Raw genomic sequence first — 21,902 nt, 5'->3', positions numbered from 1 at the left:
AGGTTGGCTCGGTCTTCCTCGAGAAGATCAAGACGAAGGAAAAGAGAGAGAGAAAAAATCGACGATTACTGTTATTGGTGGTCCATTGGCCACACCACCTACGCAACCATGTCGACCACACAATGTATAAGAGAAGAGTTTTGATTTATAGGGTAGGTCAATTAGACTAAAGTAGAGGTCAATTAGACTATCTCTGGTATTATCAAACATTGCTCTAATCTTATCTCCACTCTACCCCTATACTAGAGTCATATACACAAGTCATTGTAACACATGGAATGCTCATGGCCTAACAAGCAAGTCCATCCAACAATGTTGTGATAAGGTTTTGGCCACATCCCCTCTGTAACTATTGACAAATTTGAAATTTAATACAGGGACATTTCACTCAATTTTTTTTTAAAAAAAAAAAAATCCATGAGGGAATTCGAACCCATAACCTCTGTTGAGCTACATTACTCAGCCTATCTAATTTATTAAGTTTTGATTGAACGAAACATATGCTTGCGGTGGAGAGGAGGAGATCAAGATTTCCTACTCATATCTAGGCATTGTTCTTCATATTTAAGGATCAACATTTTCTAGTACTGTCCGCATAAATAAACTTAAGTTGATCATTTAGTAAGATCGGCGAGAGTACTTGATATTAAATAGTCTTTTGACTTGTAGCGGTAAAAATAACCCAGACACGATCTGAGCCGTCGGATGACGTGGTGAGGAGGAGATCGAGATGAAGGGCTCACATCGAACATTAACGGCTGTCTTGACGGGCCCTACCAATTCAAATTCAAATCCACCCGGCCCTTCTTCTGGACATTCTTTCTTTCTTCCTTCCTTATTTTAACGTTACGATTCCCGAGTCTCCTCTGTTCTCTTCCACCTTCGCCTCCAAATCTCTCTCTGTCTTCTCTCTTCTTTGGTTTTTGAGAAGAAGAAGAAGAAGAAGACGACGAAGAAGAAGAACGAGGGATAATGGAGGGGCCTTGTAGAGTTTCTTTCAGAGATGGGCGCTTGGCGTCAAGAAGAGCAGAAGAAGCTGGTCTGCCTCCCTCTCGATCTCTCTCTCTCTCTCTCTCTCTCTCTCTCTTTCTTACCCACTCTTTCCATTTCCAATATTTGTTGGGGAGAATCGAATGTTTGAGTGTGTCATTCTTTTGGACGGAAAAGGCTTTCTGATTGAACTTTCAATCGGGTTTTCTTATAAAAAGATGGTTTTTTTAAATTAAATGATCTTGAAGTGGGTTTTCTTGGGTCTTAACAAGATCTTGGTTTCTTGTTGAATTTCCCGCTCTGGTCATCGAGGGGTCATCATTCAGTTGCTTTTGTCTTCATCAGTCTGAATCAAATTAGATCTCCTTTTCTCAATACTTTCTTTTCCTGCCTTCCTGGAAAGCTAGAAAGAGTTTGGTTATTTCTGCCAAAACCTAGATCAACCATTGCTTGCCTCTTATTCTGGCAGCCTTGAGGCGATTCCAAGCCGCCGCGTGGCTTGAGACCATGGTTGGACCTCTCTGCTTGTCCCCGCAGCCCTCGGAACTGGAATTCATCTCCTGCTTGAGGAGTGGCCTCATTCTCTGCAACACCATCAACAAGATCCAGCCGGGGGCCGTTCCCAAGGTAAACTGTGTACTAGTCCCTCATTTCACTTCAATTATTTTCTTTCTTGTGCCTTTTGGTTCTTATTTTCCATGGCATGTTTCCATTTCTTGCTACATTTCTTCAAGGTTGTCGCAAACCAGCAAACTGGAGCCACCTGGGACAGCCAACCTTTACCTGCTTATCAGTACTTCGAGAACATCAGGAACTTCCTGGTTGCTGTCGAGGAGCTAAAGCTTCCGAGCTTTGAAGCTTCGGATATCGAAAGGGTTAATTACATACTAAGAAATATGGATTAAAGTTTCCCATTTTTCTTCTCAGCACCTTTAACACAATACAATGGTTTCTTCAGGAGAATCTGGAGGCTGGATCAACAACTAAAATAGTTGATTGTATTCTTGCTTTGAAGTCATTTCATGAATGGAAGCAGTATACTGGAGGAAGTGGGCCTTGGAAGTACATGAAATCGCCTTTAGTTCCTCAATCTGCTGGTCGGACTCAGTCTCACCTCGCTTCGTCAGGATCCTCGGTCAATTGTAGACGTTTGGACATGTCGACAGCTCTTGAGAAGCAGCAATCTTCACAAAGTGTGAATCAAAATAGTTCAGGTGTGTGCTGCGGGTTTCTTCCTTAGTAATGTTGTTATTTACTATGATTGTCATTTTAGGGCCTTGTTAGTTCTTATTATTTGATATGCTCTTTGGTCAGACTTAGTACTCTCTACATGAATCATTCGACAGTTGAACTTGATATTTGGTCTCTCCTCTTACATTTGAGGGAGGGCAATACGTAGGTAGACCAAACCATAAGTTAAGCCTCATAACCTTTTTGCAATAAACTCTTAAGATGCATTAATATTCCAAATAGGAGACTTTTAACTTGCATCTTGCTTACTATGCGTGAATCAAGGGGAACATATGTAGTAGGCTGGCATATATACATGCATAATCCTTTAGGGGAGATTTAGTATATTTCAAACAACTAATTCTGCAATCAGATTTGTGATGCTTTATATCAAGGTGGAGAGAAATAAAATCTTTGGAAGAAAGATCAACTTCTCCACCTCTCTTGGTACCCCAAAAGTAGAAAAAGTATTAAATATTTTTTCAATAATTGAACATAAAGTTTGTACTCTAATTCTTTATATAAATAGCTCAATGGGTGATAAGAGGTTTAAGTGCATCCGGCATAACAATATGCTTGTACTATGACTTGTGTAATTCTCTATTTCATATGTATGTGTTTCAGATGCAATGGACTCACTTCTGAGAGTACTATCTGATTGTATGTTTAATTCAAAGGAAAACATCAATCAAAACATTCTGGATCTTTGGAGGCAAGGACGATTGGTAATAGTTATTTCAAGTGTATCATCTGCTTTATATGATAATCATTTATCAGATGTTGACTACTGTTACTTGGACATGGTCTTACTCTAGGATCCAATAGAGCTATTCAATAAGATTATTTCAGAAGGTCTGGAAGAACCACAAGTAAACTTGTGTGAGGTAAAATATTACTCTAGCACCTTTCTTTCTGATCAGTTCTTTCTTTTGATGCAAAAGGAATTCCCTCTATCATCTTCATTTTGTCTTCAACAAAACTCGTGCATCCTATACTTTTCTCTTTTTCTATCTACTACACAAACTCTGATCATGCCTTTGCATCTGAAAGTTTGCTTAATCATATCAAATATATGGTCCTTAATTCTCTATCGCAACCTCCTTATTCCTATCCCTCTGTTGCAAAGCATAAATGTGGGCATTAGCTGCATCAGTAACATATCACTACAAATGCATGAACACAAGGATTTTTGCACGTAAATCTATTCATAAATGCACATGTGCAATGCTTCCAGTGTCTATATATGAAAAGACGCATGAGGAATGAACTTAGCTGAAAATATGCATGACTACAACTGTTGTGTAAATCATTAATGCACATTTTAACAAAGGGCATCCCTTGTGTTCTACCGATGGACCATATTGACGCCAATTCATGTCATGGAAACTTTTAACAAACTATGAGGAAAGTTATGCACATATTGCTATCCCTAGATCCTGCATTGGTAGATGCCTCATGCATAGGAATACTCTTTTAACAAATTATAACAACTAAACTGAAGAACAGAAAATATAATTCTTGTCCCTAATTGATGCATGAAGTTATGAGTATATAACTATTATAAAACTAAGCCGTCTAATTCTTCAACTTTTCTTTTATCTGTGTTTCATGCTTTATCATTGGCATGCTAGATAACTATGAGGGGTCTTGATGATGATTGCTACCTTGTATTTTTCATTCTCATTTCTCTGGAAGGAAGAGCATTAGAAACTAGTGGAAACCGTGCTAGATATAAGAGGCGGTCAGGATTCCTAGATGCAGCATATTTGCTCTTTTCCAGTCAGTCATACTTAAAACCTAGCTCATTGTTCAATCAATGTGATATCATGTCTGAGACATCCAAGAACAGATATGATGCTCTCTTTTTCACTGTAGATAGTTGGCTAGATATTTAGTGTAGGCTTGATATTTTCTTGCGTCATAATTCAGTATATTTTTGTATATGATAGAAATATAGCTATGCAATTTCCTGTTTGTTTTTGTCATAGAAATCTCATATCTCTAACATGCAAATTTACCTGTTATGTAGCTAAAATCAGTTCTTCAAGTTCTTTCCACTGAAGGAAATACGGTTAGCAGTGAGTCAACTCAAGAGAATGAGGTATACTGAGCCTTTGAGAATGAACTTACCATTTGTTCAGTTTGAACCAATGTTCTGCAGCTTGTACTTTACTAGTTTACAATATTTAAACCATATAGATCGGTAGACAATCAAACAATTCCATTTGTCTATTATCCTCTATCAGCATTTACTGCATTATAAAAATTAAATTCAGTTTTATCAGGGAGTTTATTGGAGCATTTGTAAGTACTTAATAAATGTCAACCGTCAAGTACTGTGATAATGTTAATTATTGTGCATATGGTAGCCATATGTTTTTTAATAGGCAAGTGCAGTTAGATTCATATGTGAAGTTATATCAAGAATTACTACTCCAGTAATCAATTTTTAATCTGCCCTTGCTCATTTTGTTCAAAAAAAAATTCCATCATTAGATGTTGACGATTATTTTTATCATGAGATGATAGCCTTTTTAATACATTTGCTCCCTTGTGCAGTGTTCTAACTTGCATGTGGAAAAAGTTGATTGTTATCACCGGCATCTAATAGAAGCTCAAGAAACTGAACTTGTGGTAAGAATCATCATACTTGTAAGAATGATGTCTACTTTTCACTTGGTTAAAATGTAGAATGATGTCTAGTTGTTAACAAATTTTTAATTACATTAATATAAGTGTTGATCTGGACAATGTATGAACTATGCTAACACACGAAGCTAGACTTGCATCAGATATATGACTATACCTCTTTAATAGCTTGCTTAGCAAACACAACATCTTACCAAGGAGTTTACTGTTGTGCACATCTTTGAGTCATGATAGAACTACATTAAGTCAATTCACATATGATGTTAATATGTATGTAATTTTGCTAATATGTGCTATATGTATGTAAGATTGCTAATATGTGCTTGATATGCTTTTTATAGATTTTCCAGACAATGTAATGTACAACTTGAAACTGAAGATGACATAGTTAAGTGAACATGGAAAGGAAGAAGCAATGAACATAATTAACTAATTAAGTGAACATGGAAAGGAAGAAGCAATGAACATGTCTTATACATATGTAAAGCAAAATATGTAAACTGAAGTGTTTGGAAAAGGACGTCATGGTCATGGTTATTTATACCAAGCATTTGGACATAATTAAAAATCTTTCTTGTTCACTTCAAGTTTGAAATAACATCAGAAGTTTTTAGTGTCAATGATGTGTTCTCTCTATCTCAATATTAAACAGCTTATTCTATCATTCTATGACTTACGTCATCTATTACCTGACTAAGCTGTTTTATTGTTCAGAATTTCTTGTGTCTTCTTATGTATATGAAGTTATTTTCCTAAAATCTTGTTCATCAATGCATAAAGCATTAACATACAGCCTCTTTATCTTGTCTTTTCTGCCGAAGCTACAATCTGTCAGTAGTACTTTATCTTTTACTAGGATGAGTATCAAGTGGATGGTGTTTAATACCTTAAACACACTTTGCAGGCACTCAAGGCAACACTCCAGAGAATTAGATTGGACTTCTTAGATATGCAGAGCCAACTACAAAATGATTTTTCAAAATTAGGTAAGAAGCTGTCTAAGGTTATAGAAGAGCATAACTTGCTTCAGCAGTTCATCAAGACCAGTCCTCCACTATTGATCTAGTTGGGATGCTCTTAACAATAAGCTCTACAAAGATTATGTAAACCTCAGATTTGACTTGAATGCGAAGCCTTGAACTATTCTGAATATCTGATGCCATTTCTTCTATAGGGTATCAGATTCAAGAGCTCTCTACTGCTGCTAGTGGGTATCATCAAGCTGTCAAAGAAAATAGGAACTTGTATAACATGCTTCAAGAGTTGAGAGGTAAGATTTTGTATACTGTAATTTTCAAAGTGTTATCTACAGAGGGGGGAGTTCCTCACAATTATTCTACAGGAAATATCCGAGTCTTTTGCAGGATCAGGCCACCTCTTAACTTGGAAGTGAAATGCTCCATTGATCATATTGGAAATGATGGATCACTAATGGTTCTTGACATACTTAAGCCGCAGAGTACACGCAAAATTTTTCAGTTTAACAAAGTTTTTGGACCAACTGCTACACAGGGTAATCTTTTACAGACTAATTATCTTGGTGTTCTTTCGTAAATTTTCTTACATCACTGAGATCTTCAAAAATATATGTAGATGATGTATACAAGGAGACACAGTCTTTGATAAGATCAGTCATGGATGGTTATAATGTCTGCATATTTGCTTATGGCCAGACAGGTTCGGGTAAAACACACACCATGGTATGATCCCTAGCAACTCTCATTATAGTGACATATATTACCATATTATTATTTGAATAGAGTTTTTTGACACAACCAACCCTTACAAGTCTTCTGTATCTCTTCATGCTTATCAGTGTGGCCCATCAGGTGGATTAGATAGGGAAATTGGAATAAATTATATGGCTTTAGATGATCTCTTCCAAATCTCAAGTACTAGAGAAGATGTAAAATATGAGATCCAAGTTCAAATGGTTGAAATCTATAATGAGCAAGTCCGCGACCTTCTAACAGAAGATGCATCAAGTACTAGATATCCTTTTCTGTGAGATATTCTATTCTAGTTTAATTAAATTTATTATTGTTAAAAAAGTGCAAGTCAACTTTTCCTGTTGGTTCTTAACATTAATTACGTTAGAGATACGGACATGCTCAAACAATTCTCAATTGAGCCTTCCAGATGCCAAAATGCAGCTTGTGCAATCCACAGATGATGTTATTAATCTGATGAAATTGGGTGAGAAGAACCGTGCTTTTAGTTCAACAGCAATGAATCATAGAAGCAGCCGTTCTCATAGGTAGCCTATATCATTGATCTCGTTAAGTTCTTTCCTGATGCACAATTAGAGGCCTTATCTAAGGTTATAATTTTTTTTATGTTTGACATGCAGTATCTTGACTGTGCATATTAGTGGCAAAGACATTTCAGGCAACACAATTCGTAGTTGCTTGCATTTAGTGGACCTTGCAGGTAGTGAAAGAGTTGATAGATCAGAGGCCACAGGAGACAGATTGAAAGAGGCCCAGCATATTAACAAGTCTCTGTCCTGTTTGGGAGATGTCATTACAGCCTTAGCTCTGAAGAATTCTCACATTCCATACAGAAACAGCAAGCTCACACAACTACTACAAAACTCACTAGGTACTAGTTTATAACTTCATTTACTTGCTTTTAGTTTCGAGTGGTAAGATTATCAATGAGAAGCATGTATTACAACTTGGTTAACTCCCTCATATATTACTATAGGTGGAAATGCAAAGATGTTAATGTTTGCTCATGTGAGCCCTGAAGCTGATTCTTATCTGGAAACAATTAGTACACTTAAGTTTGCACAAAGGGCATCAACTGTTGAGCTTGGTGCTGCTCATATGAACAAAGAAAGCAGTGAAGTTCGGGAACTAAAAGGACAGGTAAGGATGAAAATATGTTTTGTGTTCGCAGTAGCTGGAAGCTTCAGCTATCTTGTTTCTTCACACTTAGATTTACTTGATGCTAGTTTGCGTCCCAACCAGAGTTGCTTGCTTGATAATAAATTTCTTCCGCCACGTTACATTAGAATGATGTGGAATAGTTTTGTGAAGTCATTTAATAACTTAGTACATAAGGATTGCTTATAATGTACATTAGAAGAGATATTGATTGTGCTGTATTACTTTAGATACTTTAAGATTTATATTTTTGTTGGTTAGAACATATATATGAATAATATACATCTTTTTTGCAAATAAAGTGGTCTAGCTTTGGAAGTAAGAGGAGTTATTTTATGCAAAGCAAGATGTGCACAATATCAGCAGACTGTTTCAGGACTAAATCAAGTTCCACAATAGGGAATCCTTACTATGACACTAAGTGATGCCCTCTTCTTATACTGAAATTTACATTCTGTCAAAAATGTTGCTTCTCAAATTTTTCTTTCTGCTGAAAATACTCTCACATTCTAATTACATGCATGGCAACACCAGCCTATTGGAAGGTCTTACTAACATAGCAATACATTTGCAGATAGATAGTCTCAAGAAGGCATTAGCAAGCAAGGAAGCAGAGAAATCTATGTCTTCATTTAAGTTGAAGGAGAATACACCTATCATTGAGAGATCAAAACAAATGACAGAACGCACCCCGCCACGTTCTCGAAGATTGAGTATTGAAAATGCAAGCAACACAAAGTTTGGGACAGCAACCAAGTTGGATGATAGGAAGGTGTTAAAATCCCCTATTTCAAAGTCTAAGTTTGTTTCAGATTATATGCCGATTTGTGATACTTTGTCAAACATACAAGGTCCTAATAGTGAAAAGAAGGTAGAACTTTATGTCGTAAACTTTCAGTCAATGTTCTTTTTCTCTTTGTTAACTGGAAATTTGAACTTTGATTATTGCATCTTCGGATGGCAGCTTCATTCCACGTTCTCAGAAGGCAAGGCACTTAAAGAGAATGGTATTCTACATGATCCAATGTTCTTGCAAGATATTCCAGATGCGAAAGTAAAGTTAAACAATGCAAAAATTATCACGGTTGATACAGCTGCTGTCCATCAATGCTCTCCAGATGCTTTCAAGGTATCTAACCTGTGGCAGCTGCCTAAAGTAGACAGCCAATCTGTTTTTCCTCTTCAACAAAAAACACCAGACAAGACGATGAAAATGAGTGACGGCAGAAATGACATTGGCTCCAATACTAAGTCAGATGCTAGGAACATGAATGCTAATGTAGGCAGCAGAGGATACCAGATAAGAAAATCCCTTCAAAGCATTGGGAAATTTATAAATGGTTCTGAAAGAAGGTAATCTTTTAGAAAATTACATGGCCTACAAATTTGCAACCTGTTTAGATTAGCAGAGTTAACTTTATGCTCTTTTCCTATCCTCAAATGTGCAGGAATGCACAATTTCCAGCAGAGACACCGTCTTCTAAACTCAGAACAAGCAAAGTTTCTGATGGAAAATCTCCAATTACAGCTGATGCCAGGGCAATAAGGAGGCAGTCACTAACAAATGTTCAGTCCCTGGGTTTGAATGTGTCAAGAAGATCCTCACTTGGTGGGAAAGCAGATTCATGTGAGTTGAAATCTGCATAGCTTGATTCTAAACTTACCTACAGTATCGTATTATGATTACTATCTTTTTTTAAATTGTCAGAATAAATCAAGTAGAACAGTGCTGATAATGTACATCATAGCACTCATACAAACTGCAGAAGTCTGGTTTCCTTCTCTCTAGCTATTTCACTGTCTTTAGATTGCAGAATGATTGTTTGACTCAATTGTATCTAGTAAATGACCCTTTTTCGTTCGCTAGCTGAGTTTGTCACTGTGTCTTCTCTTCCAATTTTTGAGCAGTATCATAACTCCCAATGTTGCACATTTAATCAAAGTATATTCAGATTTTACTTTTATGCATCATTCACAGGAGTTTGCACTTAGAGTTTCCCTTTTATTGTTCCAGCTCCAAATGATATCAAAAGCGCCAAGACTCCTCCACCTGTTCAACCATCTGCCAAGGCCACAAAGAGATGGTTATGAATATAGTTGAACCAAAAAAGGACAGTTTCATGCTATTTGGATGCTTCAGCTTGAAAGGTTCCATAAAGATCCATGGCGTAAATGTCATCCGCCACCGTTTGCTTCTTCTCGAAGCTCTCCAGGAAAGACAATGTGCCAGACTTGCAGGAGCTGCTCATTTGCTCCAAGAAGAAGATATTGCTGCCCAACAAACTGTGTCATTTACGTAGAGAAGTCGATGGCAGCTCGGAATTGTATTTAGTGAATAACATTCTTACACTTTGCAGCAGAAGCAACAAAGAATTGTAGTTCCTTTAACATAACATGCTCTCTGTACTAACAGTTGGTCTAACAGAAATTATAAGCATCATGTTTGTTGCTCCATATGCAGTATACTGTTGCTATGGTGATTTGTGGTTCAATTCAGAGGTAGGTAACATTACTAACATTACTAACATTACTAACTGTAAAGGGCTTCATATTCTGATGATAAAGATAGTCCTGGCATCTTATGGCCAAAGCCCTAGTAGCATAAAGTTCAAAGAAGTCTAGAATGTCCATATAGGCATGCACTGAAAAAGAAAAGTGGTTGATTGTTTAATGCACAATGCCACACTTTAGACAAGCAGGACCATATTGTTGTTGTTGTTGTGTGTGTGTCTTTGTTTATAAAAAGTATGTATATGTATGCACTAATAGTTTTAACTTTTTCCTATCAGTTATGCCATCAGACTGGAGCTTTTTTTTAAAAAAAAACCAAACTGGGCCTTCTCATAAAATTTGTTCACCTAAAATAACCTCACTCCTAAAATTAATATCAACTCATCTATGAATACATCATAAACTAGTCAGTCATACATGGATGAGATACAAGTGAAATCTTCTCACCCTTTTTCTTTTCACATATATTATATTTATACATAAATCTCATATAAAGCACAGATGGGACCACCATTATATATATATATATAAGATATAAAGTGCTGAAAAAAGTAATACATTATATCCTACGTAAAACGCTGATAAATTTAGTATTTTTTCATCGGACTGATGTAGCAGCAATTGATATTTCTAAAATAGAGTAAGTTTAGATAATAAATTTGGAAGGTAGACAATGAGTCAAAACTCACTTTTAGAGAGGATGATGAGCTTAATCTCTCATCATCTCAGGGCAACTTTGGAAGTTGAGACTAAGTCCAACCAAATCATATTTCTCTCTTACTTACTTAGATAACCTCATCCTAATCCAATCCAGAGTAGTGATTGTTGGCATTAGGTTGGCTGGCACCAATTTTGTTAGCTAGATAGATTCCAACATTTATTTTTTTTATTTTTTTTAAAAAAAAAGCTATAAGTTTGAAAATTGAAACCTATACTCAATTATAAATCCATGCACACAAAAATATTACCTATGATTAGTTTTTTAGTTGAACATCACCTCAACTCAATCCTACTCATTCTTCTCTACCTTCAAAACAATGTTTTATTCAAACCCAATCTAGTTTGTTATGATGATTCTTATAAAAAAAATATATAAATTATAAGGACAAAAAGAATTTGGTGTGACTTGCTAGAGAATTCATTGGAAAAGTAAAGCATACTCTATTTTTTCCTTTCTTTCTTTCAAGTGAAGCAAGAATCATAAATAGGCTCTCACAAACCAATGAGCAAAAGCATGCAATTTGAAGTCCATGCTGTTAGTAACAGTAGATGGCGTATTAGGTAGGCTTAATCCATACTAAAACTTGTAATAAAATAATCCTTATAAAGCTAATATTAAGCATGCATTTAATAAAACTAATACTTGAGATGTAGCTAATATTAAGCAAAGGATGAGCCGAGTTCAAGTAAGAAGAACGTCACACAAATAATTTGGGAGTGGAAGGTTGGTGCTGCCCACGTAGTTCTTATGTCTGGTTTGGTAGACAAAGATTAAGTTATATAGCTATGATTTCTTTCTTTTTTTATTTTTTAATTTTTAATTTTTTAATTTCTAAGTTGGTGGAAGTATGCGGTCACTTCCCTATTTTTTAAGAAAAGGTTTCTTATTCAATTTTTTTAAATTTAAATGCTTTAAAAATATTCCGAGTTAATCTTAACCCAAAAGTATGATAGAATAAAGAATACTCAATTTATTTTTAAAAATACAAATTTAAAACACCATTTAATGTTTTAGCCTTAAAATGCTTAATTAAAGGTACTAAGATTATCTTTTAATTTAGAGATGGAACGTTAAATATTGAACATAATAAGATCTTAATGATTATATATGAATGTATTTAAGAGTATTTTGTGATCTATATATCATGTTATAAATATGGTCCTATATATTCTATTATACTATTTATCTATACAGATTCTATTAATGATTATATATATGAGATAGCTCGTGTATAATAACTTTATTTATTGAAGAGCAATCTGATGTATATTTAGAGCTTATGCAGATTTATTTTATTGATTAATATTAGTTTAAAAGGTATAATAATAAATATATTATTTTTTTCCTCTACTTAAATTAAATTAAATTAAATTTATTTTTCTCTTCTCTCAGACTCTCTCCGTCTAAAAGCTGAGAAATAAAAAATAAAAAAAAGAAAAGAAAAAGAAAACGTATCGACTTAATCTATTTATTCCCTTCAAAAGTCTTTGCCTTCCCGTTCGTCTTTGACTTTTGCTAATATTCGAGTCGCCGCTACGCCGTGGAATCGAGGCGAACGCCATTTTTCTTTCAGGTTTGATCTTTCTCTGCCTATCTCTTCTCGGCTTCCTTCTTTCTGTATCTCTCTCTGCCTATGCTGGTATCTTCTTAGTGTTTTCTCTCCAAACTATTTTTAGTTGAATTTTATGGGTTTATGCAATGTCATGCAGTAGTTTAGTTTTAGAAGATGTAGGGTAATGTTGGGACGCTTCTTTGATCTGGGTCCTTTTGTAAATAGGAGTTCTGGCGTTTATTTTCATTAAAGATTGCGGCTTTTTCTTTTGTTGTATGCGTTGTATTTGGTTGTAATTTTGATGAAATGTGCAGGATTTGAGCGAATGTCATCACCTTTCATACACCAATTTGTTGTGAATGGCATTGGTTTTGTTGGATTGGTGGGTTCTTTGTAGAATAACCTGGTTCTATTAAGAGAGAAGAGCCTTTGAGAAGCTAAAGATGAATGGAAGAAAGAGCATGGGCAAAGCTACCTCGTTCTTCCTGGTCCTCATCACAATTATCTCTTTCCTCTTAACCTACAACTTCTTGGCAATGGTCATGCACAACCAGAGAAGTGAGGAGGGGCAGAAATCGCCGGATGGCACGATTCAGGATCCCATTGTTGAGATGCCGGAGGAATTGAAGAGATCGACGGGGCCCAGGAGGCCCTTCCATGTGGCCCTCACGGCAACAGATGCACCGTATAGCAAGTGGCAGTGCCGGATAATGTACTACTGGTATAAGCATATGAAGGATAGAGAGGGGTCAGAGATGGGAGGTTTTACGCGTGTTCTACACTCAGGAAGTCCAGATAATCTGATGGAAGAGATCCCCACATTTGTAGTGGACCCACTCCCAGCTGGCATGGATCGGGTGAGGATATCTCCATTGCAAAGATGTTCCTTGAATATGCTTGAGCTATAATTTGTTGTTGTTGCTGGTATTTATTTGAACACATATCTTTTAGATCATTTATTTATATACTAAATAGAATCTCCATTTTCTCTGAGTAGCCGTTGTTCAAATGCAAGTCTAGTGGACAATCTATATGATCCATCATGTAGCAGCACCTGTGTGCTTATTTTTTAGTCAATTCCCACAACTGGTAATATCTTTTGGTGAGAAAATAAAATTGCTTTGTTGCACCACAATATTTTGCAAGTCTGGATTTATCTGAGGAATTATGAAATTTCAGAACACAACCAGTCTTTTGTCTACCGATGAATGAAAACTATTTACTCTTATAATTAGTCACCGAAAGATGACATTTCTGACAAATATCCAAGTATTCTGTCCCTCTTATATCAAGTTTTAGAAATTCCATTAGAAAACTGTACCATTCACTTGATAATTTTTAGTTGACCAAATTGGAGTTAGAGCTGTAATCAGTAACCAGTAATTTTTAAGTTAGTAATCAACATGTTTCATGTTTTCTCTGTAATGTTGTGGCAGGGTTATGTCGTCCTGAATAGGCCTTGGGCTTTTGTGCAATGGCTTGAAAAAGCAAAGATTGAGGAGGAGTAAGTCCATGTAAATCCAACTGGTTGCTTTCTCTTGCTTTTACTTTCCTCTTTTTTTCTTCTATTAATGCTAGTCGCTTGCATGTTGGATTAGCTGGTTGCTTGCTCTTGTTTTTAAGGTCTTCTTGTTCCATGACGTTGAAATGTTTTTCATGTTCGATATACACAATTGCAGGTATATACTGATGGCAGAACCAGATCACGTCTTTGTGAAACCTTTACCTAATTTGGCTCGTGGAAATGACCCGGCAGGTTTTCCATTCTTCTATATTAAGCCATCTGAACATGAAAAGTTAATAAGGAAGTACTATCCAGAAGAGAAGGGTCCTGTAACAGATATTGATCCCATTGGCAATTCTCCTGCTATTATTCAGAAGGTAGTTTTTAATTGCAGATATGGTCTCCATTACAGTGTTACTGATTGAAATGCTTGTGCCAAGATATTGTAGATTGTTAACTTTGGAGCATGCTAAAGGATCTATTTTTCCTTATATTTCTGCAGAGCAATCTCTTTGGATGTAGTTAAGTAGAAACTGTTCATTTTCACATATTTCTGCTGTTCTAATTTATACCTTATAACTTGATGTTATCTGCATTTGCATGTTCATGCAATTGATTTCACTTCAGTCCCAGCTGGAGAAAATTGCTCCTACTTGGATGAACATATCTTTGAAAATGAAAGAGGACCCAGAGACGGACAAAACTTTTGGATGGGTGTTAGAAATGTGAGAATTAATATCATTAACTATCTGCTAATTTTAACTCAATATATTTGGTTTTACATACAATACATGGACAGATTTGATTTATTTCATCTTGATGTATGCACTGTTATCACAGGTATGCTTATGCTGTTGCGAGTGCATTGCATGGTGTACATCATATTCTTCATAAAGATTTTATGATACAGGTATCAACTACTGCATGCTTTTCCAATAGTTGATATTCATGTTTCTTGTGTATAAAAACATATCAATTGTCTGGTTTCAATTGTGTTTGAGTGCCCTGAAAATGGCAATTGCAGCCTCCTTGGGACTTAAAAGTGGGGAAAGCATTTATCATCCACTTTACTTATGGATGTGATTATTCTCTAAAGGTAACTACTCGCAATCATATCGATGTATAGATGTATTCCCAGTTTATGTCAGTAACAATTGAAGTTGCCGTTGCTTTTGTTGTTTTGAATGACTCCAACCATGTCTGCAAGATTAGTGAGCTCTTGGTCATGTTCTTGGTGGATTATTGATTGTGGATTGTGTGAACTCAGGGTGAACTAACTTATGGGAAAATTGGGGAATGGCGCTTTGACAAAAGATCACATCTTCGTGGTCCACCACCAAGAAATCTTTCCTTGCCCCCTCCAGGAGTTCCTGAAAGTGTGGTATGTCCATGACTATAGGACTCTTTCAGAGCACCTTGATAAATTGCTGTTAGTTATTCTTTATCTTTTTCTGAAGCAATAAAGTTAGTAAAAGTTCATTCCTAAGAATTGCTTCCTGCTAATGTACTGGGATATTTGAAATAGATTTTTGGAGCACACTCTGTTGAAGTCTACCTAGTAAAGCTCAATGTTTCTTTGTTTCACATGGGATATGCATATTGGATGATTATTGTTTTATGTGTTACATTTTGATCCTCATCTAGTAGATTTAGGAGAAAATCTGCTAAAATATTCATGGTTCTTGTGAGCATGACATAGTAGGTGTCATTAATTGGTAGCAATTGCCACTTTGTATGTTTACGGCATGACTTATAGGCTCAAACAGTAAATTGGACGTAGGTAAAGAACGTCAACCAATTCTGAAAGTGTCGGATATTATTTATAAATGCATTCCATGTATCTATAAATGTATCTCTTTAGCTTACTTGAGGAGTGATACAAGAAACAACTATACTCTAGGGTAGTTTTATGTGTTTCTATGCATGCTATTGTTGATTGCGCCTTTTAGGAGTCATGGCATCATAGATGGCAATCGCAAAGGAGTTTTCGAGGTAGATTAGAAGTGCACTAGGAAATGAACAAAGCATTTAGTATCTCTAGAAAGCTAAATAAACCTGATAAGTAATAGACATTAGAGAATATTCTAGCTTATAGCAGCTAGAATATGATGACCATGCAAATACTGGTAGTTATCGTGACTATGAGGATATGAGGAGATAGTGTGTCTAATAGCAAGAGCGAGATTATAGAAATCTATTTTACATTGTTTAAAAGATCTGAGCTTGCATCGCATTGTCTAATTGTCTAATCATGCATGGGCTTCACACCTTGGCTCTCCTTACCAAAATCATGCTGAAGGGTTTTAATGGTTTGACCTGGCAAGACAGTTCACAATATCAGATACTATCAATGTCACCTGATTTCTGGTTTCAACACTCGTCCTGATATGATGCAGGTTACTCTGGTCAAAATGGTGAATGAAGCGACTGCCAACATACCTGGATGGGATGATGGAAGATAATGACAGTTATAGAAATGCGGCTAAAGTAAACTAGATTTTTGAGATACAGAATCCGTGAGGAAAAATACCTAGAGAAACAAAGGATAGATGCTATTTTTGTTGACAGAAGATGAAAGAGCTCAGCTGGTGGAGGAACTCACAGTTGTAAAAGCCGTTTCTTTTTTAGGTGTCCTCGTGTTGCTTTCTTCGAATCAGTCTTGTAAAGTACTCCGTTTATTCTACATTTCATACATACAGAGGAATAGCTTTTTTAGGTGTCTATGCTTTCCATTTTTCAGAAAACAATCACTTTGTTTTCTATATGTCAAATCTATGAAGATCTCTATTTCTTTCTTCCCTTAATTTTTTGTAGTACATCTGTTTTCTAAGTTCTACTTAGAATATATGAATCTTGTTGTACTGTAGAGAAGAGTAAGCTGAAACTCAACTCTTTAAGAAATTGTAAGACAAAATCTCTTTATGATAATGAGAATAAGCGAAAGAAAATATATCTTCTTATCTAAATTTCGTCCTATATTGAATCCCGAAAGAAGATAATATAATACATGAGAAGATAGCGAGTGTTACTTAAAAGAACATGCACAAAGAGCCTAACACATTACTGTTCTGTTTTCAGTTAGAACATATCCAACTGTTTGGTCTGCTAAAAGGTGGGCTGCAATCAATCTCTAGATCTTATACCCAGTCATCAAACTGGGTCTTGCACAATTTAATTACATTTATTTTAACTTATAATAATAGACTCTGGTGCATCCTAATTAAACTACAAAAGCCCCCATTAAGAAAACCAGAAGAAGCACAATACTAATTTAAGTTTTGACTTCCAATGTCAAATTGATTGTAAAGAATATTTATTAAATGATTAAAACCATTTCTAAAGGAGAGATTTCACTAAATCCTAGTGTAAGAAGATTGAAAGATCCATGAAGGTTGCCCTTTAACCTTTTCCCTCCTAGTTGTTGGGGACTTGAGGTTGCTAGCCAACTTAGGAACAAGAATAGCCGACAAAGCCAAAAATGGCTAAGCCAAAAACACCAAATTGCTCCTCTGAAGTCTAAAACGGTTAGAAGGAAAACAAAATTAATAAATAAGGGGAATTTTGCATATAGAACCTTACATTTAAGAAAATCTATGGTCCAAACCTAAGAAGCTAGTCAAGGATTTGCAAGATAAATTATTTCGAATAAACATAAGGTGTTATATGCATTTTTATTTTGAAAAAAGAAAAGTTTTCTATTATTTAAAGAAAGAAAGAGAAAAGGTAAAATAAAGAATGCAACAGCAGCAGCACCACCACCCCTCCATTCTCCTCTGACTTCCCTCCTCCTCCCTTCCTCCTCCTCTGTGCGCATCCAAAGACTCCTCCTTTGCCAAAATGGGTCGTCGCCATTGATGCTAAGAGGAATCGCCAACCTAAGAGAAGAGATGCACAAAGACCACCAACTCGCCAAGGCGTGGGACACCACCGTCCGCAAGGCTCGCGTTTCCCTCTCGCTCTTCTCCCACATGCCCGTTTCGCCCTCCGACGACTGCGCCACCACAACCTCCTCCTCCAACTCCTCCTCCAACTCCGAGCGCAACGGTGTAATCCATGGGCGCAGGAAGCAGGGGGAGACCATCGCCAAGGGGCATAAGAATTATGAGCTCATGCTCAATCTGCAGCTTGGCATCAGGTACATTGCTTCCCCTGGTCATTTTTTGTGTTAATCATAACTGTGTCGTGTTAACATCTGAAAAAATAGTAATAGGAAAGAATTATATTGCATTATTTGCCAATGTGATAGGAAAGTCTCGTCGTTGCTACCATTTTCATAACCAATTGATTCAAAAAGTTAAGCTGTTGGGTGGTGGGCCAACAATGTGTATCATGCCTTGACAGTCAAATGTATCCATCATCTGATCGAGATCCTGGAAAGAATGTGGATAGTTTGGTTAATTTGTGCTAGATTGTTCATCTACAAATTGTTGACTTACTTTTATGTGCAGTTAAATTGTAAATGGGGATGACTTTATGATAAATGAATTGCGTGCTCTATTCCAATGTGTTTTCCCCATCCTTTCTAAAGAACTTAATATACAACTTGCTGTTTGGAATTAATTTGGATATTACATTCATGCTTCTTTGAGCATAACTATGACAACTTTGTTAGTTGGTCTGGTGACACAGGCATGCTGCAGGCAGACAAGGTCCAATAACATTTGATCTGAAAGCATCAGCCTTTGACCCCAAGGAAAAAATATGGACAAGATTTCCTCCTGAAGGATCTAAATATACACCTCCACATCAATCGTGTGATTTTAGATGGAAGGATTATTGCCCCCTGGTCTTCAGGTTGGTTATCACACATTCTAAGTAAATGTCAATTCAGTAAATTCTAATTTCATTCAGGTTTCTTAACATATCATATTCTGATTTGATCACACAGGACACTCCGGAGGCTGTTTAAGGTTGATGCAGCTGATTATATGATGTCCCTCTGTGGGAATGATGCTCTTCGGGAACTCTCATCTCCTGGCAAAAGTGGAAGCTTCTTTTACCTCACCAATGATGATAAGTACATGATAAAGACCGTGAAAAAATCTGAAGTAAAGGTGACCTTTCTGTTTCTTCTAACGACATTCCTTAAGTGAAAAAAGGCTACATGCTTCTTTTCTGAAATTTTACATACTCATCATTGCACAGGTTCTTCTGAGGATGCTTCCAGCCTATTATAACCATGTTCGTGCATTTGAGAATACCTTAGTTACGAAGTTTTTTGGGTTGCACTGTGTCAAATTAGCCGGCTCTGCCCAGAAGAAAGTTAGAAATGATTATGATACTATGCTTCCTAGTGATACATTCATAACGCCAAACGAGAATTTAATGGTTTTTTTTGCTGTTTCAATTTACCAGGTTCGTTTTGTTATTATGGGAAATCTATTCTGCTCTGAGTATGCTATTCATAGACGTTTTGATCTGAAGGGATCTTCCCATGGTCGAATGACTAATAAGCCAGACGAAGAGATCAATGAGTACACAACTTTAAAGGACCTTGATCTTAATCTTATATTTCGATTGCAAAAATCTTGGTTTCAAGAGTTTCAGAGGTAATTGGAGTTTGCTTTGACCCCAGTTTCTTTTATCTGGAATCCTAGCATTCAGTTCTGATGAGAAGTTAATGCATGCTTTTACAGGCAAGTGGAGAGGGATTGTGAGTTTCTCGAGCAGGAGCGAATCATGGATTACAGCATTTTGGTTGGCGTACATTTTAGAGATATCCATTTACCTGAAGGTCGGTTTTCAAGTCTAGTTACCTTACCACAAGTTATTTTCTTGGCCTTCTGTACATGTAGAGCTGAAAAAATTGATTGCCCGTGGCTAAAGGTACTGCAGATGCCGAGCGTGTAACAAAAAGTGAGGGCCTTTCAAGAGTACACATGGATGAGTTTCTCAGTGACTTAAATAGGTGCTAACCTCTTTCTATTTTTTAAAATTATCCTATTTCATATCCCCTGTAATTTTTGTTCAAACATCTATGATGTAGTGTCCGTGTATGGAGATTACTGTGAGCTGTAAAGGGTCTGAATTGATATTCTGTTTGCACATATGGATGGGGATTTGGTTACATGTATGTCTACAAAATATTTGATATTAACAATCTAACCCTAGTTTAAATGCAATCCGACAGGTCTCTGTGTTCTGTGGGCTTGACCGTTGTACTTATAATTTAGACACATGCCTTCACTAGGTTATTATCTGTAATCTTCCGTTGGTTTTTGACAATAACATTTACCTCCCTGAATTCATCTTCATGATTAGTATCGAATCATGAGTTCTGTATCAAAGATCATGTATCTATCTATTAGTTTTGTTGTCTGATGATCTTTTTGTTGTTTTAGGTGGGCTACAATCAAACTAGGTTCAAACATGCCCGCTAGGGCGGAACTGACAAATAGAACGGACGATTACGAGCTAATTGGTGAACCCACAGGAAAATTTTATGACGTGGTATTATATTTTGGGATTATAGATATACTCCAAGATTATGATATCAGCAAAAAGCTTGAGCATGCATACAAGTCTATCCAGTATGATCCCACATCAATATCAGCTGTTGATCCAAAACAGTACTCCAAGCGCTTCCGTGATTTCATATGCAAAGCTTTCACAGAAGATACCTGAAAAATATCCTATGGTGCAAGTTCTGCAAGAACACTTCAAAAACTTCAACAACTGAATGTGTTCACCCTCCACCAGGCTGCATGGCTTCTTCAGCTTGTCAGCAATTCAGTTGTTTATGTCAATAAGGTCAATGGGGCTTCAGCCATTACTAATAGGTGGAGGATGACAAATAGAAGCCACCTGAGATCTGCTCATGGCCCACGGCGATCGGTTGGGTATACCTAGCTCTCTCCGCCCGTAAATATAACCAAGTACATATATATATATATATATATATGTAATTCACTAATTTTTTTATAACTATAGATAGCATTTACATATAATTAATCAAGGTACAAGTGGAAATGTCTAGCCGATTCAGTGTTGCAACTGATTTTCCTGAGGAGACATGTACAAGATATTAGTCTTTGTGTAAACATTTATCTTCTCAGAATCTTTAGATGAAATTCTGAGTTTTTGTTAGCGACTCAAAAGTACACTGTACAGGAATTATTGGCAGCTATGAATCTGAATCTGTGCTTTATTAATTTTCAGACGGCATGCAATAACGGCGATCAATATCAATCTGAATCTGAATCTGAAATGTGTGATTTTCTTGACTTTCTTCCTATCATCCATCCAGCTACCATTGCCTTTTCAGATACTGGGTCTTGTAGTTGAGCCAATATTGCATAGCAATAGTCACAATGCTCTGCTGAAAGAAGTGAGATAGAAGTCGATCAGCTGATGCCATGCAGCTTGTCTGTATGAAATGGTATGCCACTTATTCTCCTCTCCCTTTTTATTTTCCTTTTCTAACTCCTGTCTACGAGCTGTATTGTGACTTAATCAATTCTTTTCATTTCCTACTCCACAAAGGGGATCAGGGGGGGGGGGGGCCCAAATGATCATGCATGCATGAATGCTGCACCCTAGTGTTGTACTTTTAATTAAACAGTGAAATACGAGTCAAAAGGCATAGAAAAAGAGATAATTATACCTCGACTTCTAAATTATTATTAATTTTCATGATATAAAACATCCGAAATACTTAACATTGATTAAGTTTAGATCCTTTAGTGATTATTTTATTTTAATTTACTTTTAGAGAATAGAGAAAAGAAAGGAAGAAGTTTGACTGTAGGATTAACTCGAGAGTGAGATAATCTTAGAAACTACCAGGTATCTTTTGAAGAGAGAGGTTCCAAAGTCATCCCTCTCCCCTAGAGAGGATGGTGACGAGTCATTTGCATT

At 36.3% G+C, this 21,902-nt stretch overlaps 3 protein-coding genes across 4 annotated transcripts; all 3 read left to right on the top strand.

The window, feature by feature from the left end:
• The first annotated feature begins 860 nt into the window (after nucleotides 1–860).
• LOC140778449 (kinesin-like protein KIN-14A) lies at nucleotides 861–10,278 on the top strand. The gene is made up of 20 exons (XM_073123166.1): nucleotides 861–1,039; nucleotides 1,460–1,617; nucleotides 1,725–1,865; nucleotides 1,949–2,204; nucleotides 2,845–2,945; nucleotides 3,036–3,104; nucleotides 4,250–4,321; nucleotides 4,780–4,854; nucleotides 5,774–5,855; nucleotides 6,044–6,139; nucleotides 6,212–6,382; nucleotides 6,463–6,569; nucleotides 6,686–6,861; nucleotides 6,962–7,126; nucleotides 7,220–7,470; nucleotides 7,576–7,739; nucleotides 8,332–8,628; nucleotides 8,722–9,110; nucleotides 9,206–9,384; nucleotides 9,772–10,278. The coding sequence occupies exons 1-20, from the start codon at nucleotides 973–975 to the stop codon at nucleotides 9,846–9,848; spliced, it is 3,093 nt and encodes a 1,030-aa protein (XP_072979267.1). The 5' UTR covers nucleotides 861–972; the 3' UTR covers nucleotides 9,849–10,278.
• A 2,214-nt stretch (nucleotides 10,279–12,492) lies between these two features.
• Nucleotides 12,493–16,923, top strand: LOC140778169 (hydroxyproline O-arabinosyltransferase RDN2-like). Of its 2 annotated transcripts, none has more exons than XM_073122752.1 (9): nucleotides 12,493–12,562; nucleotides 12,856–13,398; nucleotides 13,978–14,045; nucleotides 14,221–14,422; nucleotides 14,673–14,770; nucleotides 14,886–14,955; nucleotides 15,070–15,141; nucleotides 15,313–15,426; nucleotides 16,442–16,923. In XM_073122752.1, exons 2-9 carry the CDS (start codon nucleotides 12,985–12,987, stop codon nucleotides 16,505–16,507), a joined length of 1,104 nt encoding a protein of 367 aa, XP_072978853.1. In that variant the 5' UTR covers nucleotides 12,493–12,562; nucleotides 12,856–12,984; the 3' UTR covers nucleotides 16,508–16,923. The 2 variants fall into 2 exon arrangements, with proteins under 2 accessions (XP_072978853.1, XP_072978854.1); XM_073122753.1 differs by having other exon boundaries at nucleotides 12,552–12,628.
• Nucleotides 16,924–17,833: 910 nt separating this feature from the next.
• LOC140779103 (phosphatidylinositol 4-phosphate 5-kinase 6-like) lies at nucleotides 17,834–20,734 on the top strand. Its single transcript, XM_073124071.1, has 8 exons — nucleotides 17,834–18,180; nucleotides 18,675–18,839; nucleotides 18,934–19,099; nucleotides 19,191–19,307; nucleotides 19,401–19,594; nucleotides 19,682–19,779; nucleotides 19,872–19,953; nucleotides 20,387–20,734. Exons 1-8 carry the CDS (start codon nucleotides 17,900–17,902, stop codon nucleotides 20,667–20,669), a joined length of 1,386 nt encoding a protein of 461 aa, XP_072980172.1. The 5' UTR covers nucleotides 17,834–17,899; the 3' UTR covers nucleotides 20,670–20,734.
• The last annotated feature ends 1,168 nt before the right edge of the window (nucleotides 20,735–21,902 follow it).

The sequence above is a fragment of the Typha angustifolia genome, chromosome 15 (genome assembly GCF_048772165.1).
Source record: "Typha angustifolia cultivar Huaian chromosome 15, ASM4877216v1, whole genome shotgun sequence".
Taxonomy (NCBI): domain Eukaryota; kingdom Viridiplantae; phylum Streptophyta; class Magnoliopsida; order Poales; family Typhaceae; genus Typha; species Typha angustifolia.
Note: the sequence above shows the minus strand (reverse complement) of the source record. Positions and strands in the feature narration are given on the sequence as shown.